Consider the following 15,976-nt stretch of genomic DNA (forward strand, 5'->3'; position numbering starts at 1 on the left):
AGCGGTCCATGTATCTCTGAGGCTTAGGCTTGTAGGTCAGCTTTGATGCTGCAGAGCTTGTGATGTCTTAACGACGTTCTCTCTCTCTCTCTCTTTTCCTGTCCCTTCCCCCCATCTTTTCGACTTGTTTTCTTTCTTCATTTCATCGCTCTCCCCCCTTGGTCCCACTCCCCATCCCCACCTCTGTTTTTCCTCTTTCTCCGTTCTCTCCTCAGGAGTTGCCAGGGTTCTTGGCAGAGTGAGGGGCGTCCAGCTGCAGTAAGTCAGAATGCAGACGTTGCTCTAGAAGGTTGACCTGTTCAGGAGGATCCACCAGGCACTGTGACCCTCCGCCATCTCTCCCCTTCTCTCCACCCCCTGGTCCGCTCCCTCAAGGTACCGTCAACACCATAGTAGCCATGTAGTTAATACAGGAATCTCCTTTATGATGTCATTAACTTGTATAACTCGTTGTATCGTCTCTGAATCCCATGCTGTGTTCTCTGTCTCTCTGTCTGTCTGTCTCTCTCTCTCTCTCCTTCTCTCTCTCGCTCTCTTTCTTTCAGCTCCCCATGTGTCAGTGAGGCTCTGTCTCCTCTGCGCTTGGTTGGCATCATGCTCCAGACCTACATCTGAGCCACTCGCCCCTCCCCCCCCCCCCCCCCCCCCTATACCTCACCCCAGCCTCACCCTCTCCCCTCTCCCTCGGCCCCAGTCCTACCATGACCAGCCTGAAGCGTTCCCAGACGGAGCGCTCTGTGGGCGGCTCGGTGCCCGCCAGCGATGAGTTCTACACACGCCGTCTGCGACTGCCTAACGGCGGGGCACCGCCCCCCCGCAGCGAGAGCACCCACAGCACCTCCTCCTCCTCCACCGCCGCCACCCCCCCTGCCACCAACCCCGGCGTGCCCAAGATGGGAGTGCGAGCCCGCGTGGCGGACTGGCCCCCGCGGAAAGACGGGGGCGGGGGAGCGGTGTGGCACATCACCTTGGAAACGGACTCACCCGGCAGCGCCAACAGTGGCTCGCCGGGGAACGGAGGGAGTGGGGAGAGGGAGAGAGACCGGGGGGGCGGAGGGGTGTCTGCTGTTCAAGCCCACAGCAACCTGTCTGCCAAGCTGGGCCACCTGATCAGCCCTCAGGACTCCTCCATGCTGCGGAACATCCACAACACGCTGAAGAACAAGATGCACAGCAAAGGCAAGGACAACCGCTTCCTGTCGCCAGACGGTTACCTGGGTTCACCGCGCAAAGGCATGAGGCGCATCCGCCAGCGCAGCAACAGTGACATCACCATCAGTGAGCTGGACGGGGACGGAAGCGAGGGCTGGTCCTTCTCCGGATGGACGCCCATGCACCGCGAGTACGGCAGCACGTCCTCCATAGATAAACACGGGGTGTCTGGAGAGAGTTTCTTTGACATGCTGAAGGGCTACCAGTCGTCCGAGGCCCCCGACCAGCGCAGCCCCGCCCCGGACCGGCTCGGCGAGCTTCTCACCGTGGCCCCCGTCAAACAGGCGGCCCTGGACCTGCCTGACGGACCCCTCGGCCCGGCCAGAGGCAGTCCCGCCAGCCGCCTGAAGGAACGGGAGAAACACCTGAAGAGGAGGTCCAAGTCGGAGACGGGCGGAGAGTCGATATTCCGCAAGCTGCGAAGCGTCAAAATGGAAGGCGACTCGTCCCGGGCCGGCTCGGACATGGAGGATGGGGTGCGGGGCGACGAGGGCGCGCCCCTTCCCAAACCCTGGGCCTGCCAGAAAGGTTTCGCCCACTTCGACGTTCAGTCTCTGCTCTTCGACCTCAACGAGGCCATCCAGAGCCGGCAGGCACCGTCGGGCGCCAAGCGCAAGAACACCACCACAGGCGCTTCCGCCGCCTCGGCCACCTCCTCCCTCTCCTCCAATCAGAGCGGAGGCTACGGCTCACCCTGCGGCTCTCAGGAGGAGCTGAGCACCAGGGAGGGTCCCGGAGGAGGAGGACACGCCTCCAACCCGGCCCTGGATCCCGGGGACGACAAGAGCAACGACCTGGTGCTCAGCTGCCCGTGTTTCAGGAACGAGATTGGAGGAGAGGGCGAGAGGAACATCTGCCCCTCCAAACAGGTAGGCGTTGGGATAGAATCCACTCATCACTCTATCTTCCACATCACTGTGGTCTTAACTAGGGATGTCCGATATTATCGGCCGATATCGGCATTAAAATGTGATATCGGAAAATATCGGTATCGGTTTTCAAAAAGTAATTTTTTTTTTTTACATTTCTATAACCTTTATTTACCCAGGCAAGCAAGTAAGAACAAATTCTGATTTTATTTATTGTCAAAAGTATGCATAATGTTGTGTTAATTCCACAACAAGAGATATGGGGGGGACCCTGCATATATCGGTATCGGTTGATATCGGTATCGGAAATTAAGAGTTGGACAATATCGGTATATCGGTATCGGTAAAAAAGCCAATATCGAGCATCCCTAATCTTAACCCATACACAGTACTGACACGCAGGTTCTTCCATTCCAAACACAGCAGTATGGCAGACAGGTAGAAGGAACCAGTACATACTCAGGGTTCGCACAAGGTCCTTGAAGTGCTTAATGTGCTTGATTTTTTACCAAAAAAAGTCGAGGCCTTGAATTCCTTGAAAACAAACAGACTTAAAAAGTCCTTGAAATTCAAATCAACCATTCGCTTTGAAAGTTTTGTTCATCCATGATAAAATTATTCTGAATCAAGACATTTTATTTTTCCATTTAAAGTGTAACTAATTGTCGGAAATTGGTTGTAAGTAGGGATGTTCGATATTGGCTTTTTTACCGATAACCGATATACCGATATTGTCCAACTCTTAATTTCCGATACCGATATCAACCGATACCGATATATGCAGGGTTTCCCCCCCAAAAAAACGGAATCATTTCAGGTAATTAACATTACATATCTCTTGTTGTGGAATTAACACAACATTATGCATACTTTTGACAATAAATAAAATAAGAATTTGTTCTTACTTGCTTGCCTGGGTAAATAAAGGTTAAATAAATGTAAAAAACTATATAAAAAAAAATATTATTTTAATTTTTTTTAAAACCAATAGCGATATTTTCCGATATTACATTTTAATGCCAATATCGGTAGGCCGATAATATCGGACATCCCTAGTTGTAAGCCATATTGGATTGGATTTCCCCCCCCCCTATAAAAAACAGCATTTAAAAGAAAAATAGTGCTTGGAAAAGTACTTGAAAGTCCTTGAATTTCATTCTGTGGGAACCCTGCATACTACACAAGCAGTGTCCCGTTCTTCCATTCCAAACACAGCAGTATGGCAGACAGGTAGAAGGAACCAGTGCATACTAGGGGTGTAACGGTACGTGTATTCGTCCCGCAAATTTACGGTACGGCCGTCACGGTGCGGTACGTGCAGCCATACGAAGAATGCGCCTCACAGCGCAAACATACCAGTCGCACATGCAGGCACTCGCGGGTTCCGTGCGAGAACAGCGCGCGTGGCCGGGCACACCGTGTCCGACTTCAGACTCAGAGCAGGCGAAACTGCATTGAGGAAGGCACATTTACATTGGAACAGCTGCAGGGGCATTACAATTTTACAGTTTTCTTTCGTTTTCTTGTTCGCCCAATAATGTTAACCAAATGAAACCAATGGAAAGACACACACACACGCGCGTCGCCAACACACACGCCGCGCGTCGCCAACACACAAGCCGCGCGTCGCCAACACACACACCAACAACCGCGGACTCTCTCTCACAGGCATAGCTGATCAAATTAAAAAAAGAAACATACTTTTCCGGACTTTCATCTGAGCTCCTCTCCAGTTGAACTGCTACTGTGTTTAAATCCAAATAATCCTCTGCCATTGTTGTAACATATCATCTGTTCTCTAGTATTCAGTCTCGTGAAGTTAAATTCTCTCTAGAAGTGAAACTGAAACTTACAAGGATAAGTTGTTAAAGGGGCAGTAGGTAAGTGGATGCCTGAACACAGAATGACACCAGTATCACTGACTACCACGGCAAGCCTAGGTTGGAATGGTCTTATCTATGGGCAGTATTAGAAAGGATGGGGTTAGGAAAAGGATTCATTGATATGATTAAAGTATTATACAAAGACCCATCGGCCATGATTACAACAGGTATAATCACCTCCGAAATCTTTCCGGTATCACGCTCTTCTAGACAGGGTTGCCCTCTTAGTCCCGGACTATTCGATTTATCATTAGAGCCTTTAGCACAATATATAAGACAATCCCAATCCATAGATAGAAGAACCAATCGCAATCAAGGGCACACAACATAAAATTAGTTTATATGCGGATGACGTAATACTGTTTATGCAAAACCCTAACACCTCAATGCCTCATCTTCTCAAGTTGATTGATGACTTTGGCAATCTATCGAGATTTAGGATAAATTGGCCAAAGTCGGCTTTCCTTCCACTTAATGCCCCTGAAAAAAATATACTCCTTCCAGAAGAAATACCAATGCTTAAACACTTCAGATGTTTGGGAGTTGAAGTATTCCCTACTATAAGCCAAACGGTGAAGTACAATTACATAAAAATCCAAGATAAGATCAAATACGACTTTGACAGGTGGTCAAAACTTAAAAACTCAGTACAGGCACGGGTATCAATAGTTAAGATGGATGTTCTACCTAGAATCAACTTCATTAGCTCAATGCTACCGTTACCCCCTCCAGATGGTTACTGGAAAAAATTACACTCTACCGCATACACATTTATTTGGAATAACAAACCTCCACGTATAAAAAGATCCACCGCACAGAGAAACAAAGCCGACGGAGGTATGGCATTTCCAGATGTTTACCACTATTTTAAGGCGTACACTTTAAGACCACTGACAACCTGGTTTGATTCCCAAGCATCAGTATCCTGGAGAAATTTAGAAGTAAATATAGTAGCACCACATAGACTGCAGGACATAGTATACACCAAATTATCAATTAAGCAATGCGAATTGAAATTTGGCCCCATTATTACTCATGCGATCCGGATATGGCGTGAAACACACAAAAAATATTCTAACCCACATAAATGGCATAGTCATACTCCCCTATTCAATAACAATGCACTCCTGATTGGAAAACGACCTATAAGATACCCTAAATGGGAAATGTATGTAGGGTATTAGATAGCAAGTATTAGGTGTATATCTCGTATGCTAAATTTTTTTTAAATGGTGATTTCATTGGATGTGTACTGTTAATTAATGCTTGTATATCTAATTGTATGTTATGTTTAAAAAATAATAAAAAAAAGAAAACACAAAAAGAATTATAAAAAAAATATTCTGTTGTACCGAACTCGTACCGAACCGTGACCCCAATACCGAGGTACGTACCAAACCGTGGCTTCTGTGTACCGTTACACCCCTAGTGCATACTACACAAGCAGTGTCCCATTCTTTCTATTCTCAACACTCCTGTGTCCTCTGTCCTCACAGCAGGGCAGTATTGGCAGTGGCGGGAGCTCGGGCAGCTCCTCGGGCAGCACGGAGGAGGGGCCCCTGGAGGCTACCCTCAGCACCCAGTTCACTAACGCAGGCGTGGCCGTGCTGGAGGCCCCGAAGGACGGGCAGGGCCAGCACGCCGAGAGGACCAAGCGCCACATTGTGGAGCATGTGGACCTCGGTGCCTATTACTACCGCAAGTACTTCTATCTCAGAGGTGAGTGGTCCTGCGGGGGGTAACGGATAGAAGAAGGGTATTAATGGTATCTGTAGCAGCTTTTCGGGATCGGCGCCAATGCAGCTCCTAAGTACTTGTACCCAGATCAATAATTGAAGCTACCCAGATACTGGTCATTTAATGACATGCACTTCAGACAGGTAGAAGGAACCAGTGCATAATAGAGTTGATATTAAAATTGACAATTGTCATTGTGTTAAAAACCGTTGACGTAATTGTTTTCTACCAGGCAAACAAATTCCTTGTTGGCAGGAATAATTATTCAGAAGTCATAATCGACTTAAAGGAACACTCCACCAAAATGATACGGCTGATGATGCTCATCATCTCACATTTATTTCAGAACTATAAATCTTCTTGTACATTTGGTTTGATATCATGACATCACACATCTTGACTCTTAAACCCGACAACTCTCAAAACAAATAAATTTATACAATTTACAGTTTTGAGATATTTGTGAGAGAAGTAAATAAATAAATCCACCAAAATGTCTGTACTCTTGGTTTGGATTGCAGTTAGTATTAATCAATAATCAAGAAGATTGATTGGTCTATATACAGACATTATATAAACACAGACATGTAAAAAAGAGTTGGATTATTTCTACCTGAGTTATAAGCTTCTGTTCTCCAAGTGTCTGCATTGTTGATGGAAATACTCTTGATTTAGTGTCATGATAACTGTATGATGTAACACTTGTTTCTCTCCGTTCCTCTCTTCCTCCATCCTTCCATTCTCCCTCCTCTCCCTCTTTCTAATTCTCCATTCGATTCTATTTTTCTATCCTTCCTCTCATCTCCCTCCCTCCCCCGCTCCTCTCCTCCCTCCTACCTCTCATCTCCCTTCTCTCCCCCCTCTCCCTCTCTCTCCTTCTCCCCTTTGCCCTCCTGTTCTCCACCCCTCCTCTCATCTCCCTCCCTCCCCCACTCCTCTCCTCCCTCCTACCTCTCATCTCCCTTCTCTCCCCCGTCTCCCTCTCTCTCCTTCTCCCCTTTACCCTCCTGTTCTCCACCCCTCCTCTCATCTCCCTCCCTCCCCCACTCCTCTCCTCCCTCCTACCTCTCATCTCCCTTCTCTCCCCCCCTCTCCCTCTCTCCTTCTCCCTTTTCCCCTCCTGTTCTCCACCCCTCTTCTCATCTCCCTCCTCTTTCCCCTCCTTCTCTCCCTCTCTATCTCCCTATTTTCCCTCCCTTGCTCATGCCCTCCCTCCTTCCCCTCATCTCCCTTCTGTCCCTCCATTCTTCCTTCCTTCCTTCCTTCCTTCCTTCCTTCCTTCCTTCCTTCCTTCCTTCCTTCCTTCCTTCCTTCCTTCCTTCCTTCCTTCCTTCCTTCCTTCCTTCCTTCCTTCCTTCCTTCCTTCCTTCCTTCCTTCCTTCCTTCCTATCTCTCTCATGATCTAACACGTCCTCCCTTCCTCCCCTCTGTTACTCCTCCAGAGCACTGGAACTACCTGGGTGTGGATGAGACGCTGGGTCCGGTGGCAGTGAGTCTGAGGAGGGAGAAGTTGGAGGAGCACAAGGATCACGGGCAGCAGTACAACTACAGGGTGATCTTCAGGACTAGTGAGGTAACCTTGACTGGCTGTTCTCAATCATTCAGCTGTGAACGTCTCACTCACGCCCAGTGATGGGCCTGGGAGGTGGAGCAAATTTTGAAGGTATACCCGTCATGGATCCATACAGAGAAATCTAAGAAATTATGTCATAAGAAGAAATGTCATATCTCATTGTAATTTGTGCTAGAAAAGAAAATATTGTTGAATAACATTTATACCGTCAAAACAAAGAATAGCTTTTTGCCCAGCCCTTACCAGAGAGAGAGGAGTAGCCGCTCACATCAGTATTATTAATTATTATTACATCAAGTCAATCAGAAATGGGTATAATCATACAACACACGCCCACACCATTATGCATATTCTTAAAGGAAAACTCCAACATTTTGGGAAATTAGCTTATTTAACATCTTCCCTGGAGTTAGACAAGAAGATGCATACCTTTTTTGTCTCTCTGCAAGCATTAGGCTTAGGGAACGCCTGCACCGTTAGCGTAGCTTAGCTTCATCACTGGAAGTGGGTCAGACCTTTACCCTGAAGTTCCCTACAGTCCCCTACAGTCACGAAATACACTCCAAATACAACTCCAAAACGTTCCTGTAAACATGTTGTGACCTGTGTATTTACCACGTGGAGAAATAAAAAATAATTGAATTCGACATTTACGTTTTCTAAGCAAATATACTCCGAACTATTTTTTGCCGAACCACTCCTCTCTGGGCTCAGTGATTTCACGTCACCAGTGCTACTTTCTAACGTGAGGCCAGTGTTTGTTTACATTTTCATTTCATTCAAAGGATCTGAACCGATTGAAGTTATTATGGATACCATGACTGTACGTTTAATTTGTAGCCAGAAAAGCTTCCAAAAACCTTTAGAAGAGACAAAATATTTGGGATACCGGCCATTGGGTCTGATATGTAGAGCAATAGATCGTCTGCATAAAGAGATACTTTATGTTCGCTACCTCCCCTCCTGATGCCAGAGAACAAGGATTCAGCTCTAAGAGCTATGGACAGGGGTTCAATGGCCGCTGCAAAAATCAATGGCGACAGTGGGCACCCTTGGCGTGTCCCACGTGTGAGTGGAAAGGGCCTAGAACTGAAGCCATTAGTCGTGACACATGCCTGGGGGGAGGTGTACAGTAAGCGTATCCATGCCAACACTTTTTCCCCAAATCCAAACTGTTTTAATGTAAAGAACAAATAGTCCCACTCCACTATCGATCAGCATCCCCCTCAGTCAAAACGCTAAAATACGCGGACGACACCACCATCCTAGGGCTGATCTCCAACAACAAGGAGGATGACTACCGGCTGGAGGTGGAGCGGACACTAACATGGTGCAGAGAACACAACCTGATACTCAACGAAAGCAAGACCGTTGAACTCATTATTGACTTTCGGAAAATCACACCCACTAAAACACCCATGCTCATCAATAACCAACCCATTTCAGCCACAGACACATTTAAATACTTAGGAACACACATCAGCAATAAACTCAACTGGGATCATCACACCACTCATCTACTTAAAACAGCCAATCAAAGATTATTTCACTTGAGACAACTCAAGAAGTACAAGGTTAGGAAGACGTTAATGATACAATTTTACACAGCCATAATACAAAACATAATTTCACTCTCCATCACTGTATGGTACGGCAACACACCCAAACACACACTACACAGACTAGACAGGATCATCATAAGGGCATCCAGAATCATTAACTGCACACTCCCCACCCTGGACTCCATACACAAACATCACACCATCACACGCGCACACAAAATCATCAGTGACCCCCTGCACCCAGCTCATCACCTCTTCCAACTCCTCCCCTCTGGTAGGAGGTTCAGGTCACTAGGCAGCCGCACAGTTAGGTTCAACAACAGTTTCTTCCCCAAGGCAAGGCCATACAATTACTTAACTCCAACTCCTCCTAATTTCACCCCCTGCTGTTATGTTATGTTTATGTTATGTTATGTTCCATGTGTCTTCTTATGTCTTTGTGGACTGTGGTGTATTGTCGCAGCTACCACCTGCACCGTGCTCGAATTCCACCGGCCTGGCCGTGTGGCAATACAAGGAACTTGAACTTGAACTTGAATTGATTCGAAAATGTATTAAAGAATTCTACAGGGTAGCCATCTGGGCCTGGAGATTTTCCGCCCTGCATCTTTTTAATAGCTGCTGCAACCTCACTTAGGTGTAGCGATCGATCTAAGTCCTGACAATCTTCTGGAGGAATGTTGGGAATAACTTGGCCTGAAAATAAATCTAGCATTACAGAGGTGTCTTTGGGTGCCTCAGATGTGTAGAGCTGTGAATAGAATGACACAAATGCGTCATTAATTTGTTTAGGATCTGTTGTTAGTGAATCTGGACTATCGCGAAACTGTGGTATCAGTTGTGAGGCTGATCTGCTCTTCAGCTGTTGGGCCAGAAGTCAACCCGCCACTCTCATATAGGGCACCCCTTGTTCTAAGCAAAAGTCGTTCTGCCTCTTTGGTGGATAAAAGATTTTGTTCCGTCTGAAGGCCAAGCCGGTCCCCATAAAGTTCCGGAATCGGAGCCACGGCATAGCGATGATCAAGATCTGTAATCAGAGTCTCTAATTGTTGTTGCCTTTCAAGACGCTGTTTGTTAACATGAGCAGTGTATGAAATAAAATTTAAAACTATTTTGATACCTCAAAATTATGTTTTGGTTTGATTTATAATTATATAAGATGCTTATGATACAATCATTCTAAGGATTACGTGTGTAATAAATTCGTTTTGTACACTAATTGCAAGTTATGCATATATTGTGAGGTTACTGTTTTATAATTTACATTACATTGAAAAGATACAAATATATATTCTTGAAAGCTGGATTTTCTAATACAGAAGAGGTATTATTTAGATTGAACATTAATTAATATTTTCTTTGTATTTATTTTGTCCAGTAAGACTTGAAAATTGCTTTATTAAGTTGTAAAGCCATGGCCTATATTTGATTTCATAATTATATTCTATTGTGCTTAACTTAGTTCATATTTCATTTTATAATACACTAATCCCTAATAGATAGTGTGTACGTAAATGGAAATGTATATGTCTGATAAAGAGATAGGGATATACGTGGATGAAAAGGTATGGGTCTGATATGGATATATTATTAGAAGATTGTATAATTGGTTGATATGAACATAGATAATGTATGTAAGCTAAATAGTATATTATGCTGTATTGTATTATGAATTAATTATAAGTAGGTATTGTTGTATTGTATTATGAATTTCATTAGGAGTATTTATTGTTGTTTTAATTGTCTGTATGACATGTGAATGTTGTGAGTGTATAGAGTCTGTAACTGTATTTTACGTGTCATGGACCCCAGGAAGAACCAGCACTGCTGTGGCTAATGGGGATCCAAATAAACTTAAACCACAATTATCTGGCACACTTGTTGGGGACTGTAAAGCATTGCCCCACCAGTGCGATTGAGGCATCTAAAGCGCATCTTTAATAAGCCAAATGTGCGCTCGATCACACCGCGCGTTCTGATGTGAGCCCGGTTGTATGCTGCATTGCTGCCTCTCCCACGTTCGTTGGGTTACGCACAGGAGTCATCAGCCAGCCCATGGAGTTGGTATCCGCCGTCCCCTATGATACAAAAGCGCATAATTGTTCCTATATTTGTAATGAATATTACAACACAAACGTTTTCTGAAGAATACTTTTAACCAGGTATTGCCATCCATGGCTTGCATCGTTCGGTATAGACTGCTGTTCCAAAAGATGTAGCTGTCGTGCACTGACCCAGGGAACTTGGCAACCACAGACATTAGTAATTAAATGACTGGCGTTACACACCACCTGGATATTGATATAATAGGTATGTTTCCTATTTCGAAAAACGTGCTCAGGGTGGTACAATTGCAATGTGAGTGCAGGCAATCACGCCCACAACATTGGGGAAGCCGACAGTGTTAAAAAAAGCTTCGTCACTTATAATTGTAATATAATCTATTGTACTATATTCTATTGTGCTATATTTAAATTTTGTTTATATCCCATTTAATTGTCGCTTATATAGAAAAGAAAAAAATGCCAAACGGACACAACTTTCAAACTGAAGTGGGAAACCAACTCAGAATAAATAAATAGAGTTTATTCTGGAGCATAACGCCAAAATCCAGAGTGATATTCTCCTTCGAAATATTATTCGCGGTCACGCTGTTACTGCTGCCATGATCACCTGTGAAGAGGCTAATTTACATAGAAAGGGGACATGCCATTGCACTGACGCAATGCTGAAGGAACGCATGGGCCACCTTCATTTCACCCGCTGCACGTCCTTTGAGAGCAATATGCATTGGAAAAAGCTGCGCAAACCTTGTGATTCGCCCTGAGGCTCTTTGTCTGTCCTCTCTGGCATGTTGATTGAGTGACAGCTGTGTGTGTGGGTCTGCGTGTGTGAAGCTGTCAGTCCTCTTCTCTCCATTGGGAGGAGCCAACAGGCAGGAACATAGAAGCCATGAATCACCATTCCCCTCAGCCCCTTACAGTATATTGATCACGAAGATCTGTCCATCAATAGAGCACCAGTGCACCTGTTGAAGCACTAGGCTGCAGTCCTTTTCACAGCTGTATCTCATGCTCGTCAAAGATGCACCATCCACAATACCCTTATCCGTCCTCCACCCCATCTGAGATCCTTTAATATTGGATTTCATTATGATCACTTTTCTTTCTCGCCTGGGCCCTGTGTAATGCTGTGTTTACCATTTCTCTCTATAGGAATCCCCACAGCCCTTTCCTGCCATCTCCTCTTATAGATACACTAAGCCTTCACTGGGCACATCCCTCAGCCTCCAAAGTCTTAACGCCCACCCACCCATCCACCCAATCGCTCTCTCTCTCTCTCTCTCTCTCTCTCTCTCTCTCTCTCTCTCTCTCTCTCTCTCTCTCTCTCTTCTCTCTCTCTCTCTCTCTCTCTCTCTCTCTCTCTCTTCTCTTCCCCCTGTAGAGGATCCAGCAGTGCAGTTTTTCTCTGTTAAAAGAGACTAAAATAACGCTAAAGGTATTTAAGTGCTGAGTGGAAGCAACACGCTCTTATTCCTCTTATAGAGATGCCCCATGAGTAATAACCGTTCCAATCTCTCTGCACTGGGCTTTTTTTCTCTTCTGTATTATCCTCGTTTCCCCTCCTCTCTCTCTATGCTACCCCCTCTCTCTCTCTCTCTCTCTCTCTCTCTCTCTCTCTCTCTCTCTCTCTCTCTCTCTCTCTCTCTCTCTCTCTCTCTCTCTCTCTCTCTCTCTCTCTCTCTCTCTCTCTCTCTCTCTCTCTCTCTCTCCTCTCTGTCTATTCCTCTCCAATTGGCTTCAGCCCGGAAGTGGGTAGGTGTGTGTCTGTGGGTGGAATGAGTGGATGTGATGGCGCTGATGAGAACAATTCAGTGACCAGAGAGAGGAGCATTTGTCTATCATCTCTGCAGCTCAGTCTCTCCTATCTCTGCTCTCCCTCCCCTCTCTCTCTCTCTCCTCTCCCTCATTCTCCTCTCTCTCCTATTTCTCTCTGTTCTCCACCTCTCCCTATCCTCCACCTGTCCACCTCGCTATCCTCTCCATCTCTCCCTCTCTCTCTCTATCTCTCCCTCTCTTCTCATCTCTTTCCTGAAGAAGCTGACACTCTGGCCTTGTGGAGTTTTTTTTAACCCAGAGGGTTGTTGGCAGCAACAGAGGGACGGTTTACTAAACGCCAACACACACACACACACGCACACACACACACACACACACACACACACACACACACACACACACACACACACACACACACACACACACACACGCACACACACGCACACACACACACACACTACAAGTGTTTATTTGTTCAAGTTGGATCCAAAGGCCCTGGTCCTCCTGTACACTCCTGATTTATTCATGCGCTCTTCATGGAGTTTGCTTTAGCCCCGAGTGGTTCAACGTTGGATCTACACACACACACACACACACAACACACACACACACACACACATACACACACACACACACACACACACACACACACACACACACACACACACACATACACACACACACACACACACACACACACACACACACACACACACACACACACACACACACACACACACCTAGTTCTGAACACTGTCTGGAGTGTAGTTATGTACTCTGAGGCTACACACAATGGACAAACTGCTATAGACTCAATGAAGAATGTCTATGTCTGTACAAGACTTTATTTGAGCCTGCAGAAATATATATATATATTTAAAAGCAGTAGAAAACTGCTTGCCAAGGCTAATCACTAACCTCAAAGCAATGTCTCGAGTGAGGAGCCAGCAGCGCTGAATAAACAACAGCGTTAATCACATTTAGTTGTGCTTCCCGGCTTAAATCACTTTAAGGAGAAATGAAAGAAGCCCTTGGTGAAAGGGGAAAGTTACTCATTGTCATTTGCAGTTTTTAAGGGGAGACACTACAGGTGAATAGGGTAAAATAATTAACTAATAGATATCACAATGAAACTTCCCCAGTTGATTACTTATATTAAGACAAGACTGTTTTGTATTACAAGTTTTCTGAAATTGTGTGTTTAAATATGCAAATGAGGCAGTATCTACTTAAATATGCACTAATTTGCATATAATTCCAGGACAGAAATCTGAACATTGGATAAAGCCATTTTCAATGTTTCATTTTGTTGACATATTAGAGCCAAAGGTTATTACAGAGGGGATTTTGGATATCTCTTTTTATCACTCCATAAATCAGAAAATACTCCATTCAGTAAATTTTTATGGTAAAATTCCATATTTCGCCATGTTTTTAGGAATGAAATGTGATATAAATCAGGGTATGAATGCGATATCAACAAACCCTTCTGTAAATACCTTCAGAACATAGATATGAATAGAACTGGAAGGTTTGGTGTATGTGAGTGCTACTGCAGTGGAGATTTCTGGCTCAGAGTATGAGGAAAAACTCTTAAAACTCATTTTTGGGAAAACGCCTTCAAAGTTCTGTATTGTAAAATGCCATACTTTTTTTTTTAAACAGATATTTACAAACACAAAACCTAATCAAACCATTAGTAATAGACAACCTAAACACATGCCTGATAACTGAATAATAATAATAATAATGATGTTATTGAACTGAACATAACTACACACAGGCTACAAACAGTGTAGTACAGTGTAGTACCCCCTAATAGGCAAAAAATATTTGAATAGATATCACTATGAAACTTTCCAAGTTTGTTATGTACATATAAACTAAGAAAAAATATATTGCAAGTTTTCTTAAATTTATGTTTATATATGCAAATGGGGCACTTTCCCATTAAATATGTGGACATTTATGGATGCAATAAGGCAAAATGAAGTAAAATAAACAACTAAATGTGTGTTATTGATGTTTTATTGTCACTAGTTTCATAGAAGACATGTTTAGGAAGCAAAATATAACAAAATCTCAAAATCAACAAAAAAAGTATATTTGCCTATTCACCTGCAGTGTCTCGCCTTAAAGGACTAATTATTTAATGTAGCTACATTTCTACAGCTATTCAACACCACAGTAGAGTGGCTGACTCTAACACAAGTGATGCCAGCGGAGCTTCCTCAGGCGCCACAGAGCCGACCTGCCTCACACTGCTGCTAACATCCATCTAACCTGCCGACCTGCCTCACACTGCTGCTAACATCCATCTAACCTGCCTCACACCGCTGCTAACATCCATCTAACCTGCCGACCTGCCTCACACTGCTGCTAACATCCATCTAACCTGCCGACCTGCCTGACCCTGCTGCTAACATCCATCTAACCTGCCGACCTGCCTCACCCTGCTGCTAACATCCATCTAACCTGCCTCACACTGCTGCTAACATCCATCTAACCTGCCTCACACTGCTGCTAACATCCATCTAACCTGCCGACCTGCCTCACACTGCTGCTAACACCCATCTAACCTGCCCACCTGCCTCACACTGCTGCTAACATCCATCTAACCTGCCTACTCTACCTGCCTCACACTGCTGCTAACATCCATCTAACCTGCTGCTAACATCCATCTAACCTGCCTCACACTGCTGCTAACATCCATCTGACCTGCCGACCTGCCTCACACTGCTGCTAACATCCATCTAACCTGCCTCACACTGCTGCTAACATCCATCTAACCTGCCTCACACTGCTGCTAACATCCATCTAACCTGCCTCACACTGCTGCTAACATCCATCTAACCTGCCTCACACTGCTGCTAACATCCATCTAACCTGCCTCACACTGCTGCTAACATCCATCTAACCTGCCGACCTGCCTCACCCTGCTGCTAACATCCATCTAACCTGCCTCACACTGCTGCTAACATCCATCTAACCTGCCCACCTGCCTCACCCTGCTGCTAACATCCATCTAACCTGCCGACCTGCCTCACACTGCTGCTAACATCCATCTAACCTGCCGACCTGCCTCACCCTGCTGCTAACATCCATCTAACCTGCCGACCTGCCTCACACTGCTGCTAACATCCATCTAACCTGCCGACCTGCCTCACACTGCTGCTAACATCCATCTAACCTGCCCACCTGCCTCACACTGCTGCTAACATCCATCTAACCTGCCGACCTGCCTCACACTGCTGCTAACATCCATCTAACCTGCCGACCTGCCTCACACTCTGCTGCTAAC

The 15,976-nt window shown here is 45.2% G+C and overlaps 1 protein-coding gene across 1 annotated transcript in view; it reads left to right on the forward strand.

The window, feature by feature from the left end:
* Positions 1-701: 701 nt before the first annotated feature.
* sipa1l1 (signal-induced proliferation-associated 1 like 1) overlaps positions 702-15,976 on the forward strand; it is a gene marked incomplete at its 5' end in the record, with an annotated part of 105,439 nt that continues 90,164 nt past the window's right edge. The window contains 3 exons of the mRNA XM_084314215.1: positions 702-2,081; positions 5,464-5,683; positions 7,144-7,274. Of these exons, the coding sequence (XP_084170341.1) occupies positions 702-2,081; positions 5,464-5,683; positions 7,144-7,274 (1,731 nt within the window). The remainder of the gene's footprint in view (positions 2,082-5,463; positions 5,684-7,143; positions 7,275-15,976) is intronic.

The sequence above is a fragment of the Notolepis coatsorum genome (genome assembly GCF_963971535.1).
Source record: "Notolepis coatsorum genome assembly, chromosome: 5".
NCBI lineage: Eukaryota > Metazoa > Chordata > Actinopteri > Aulopiformes > Paralepididae > Notolepis > Notolepis coatsorum.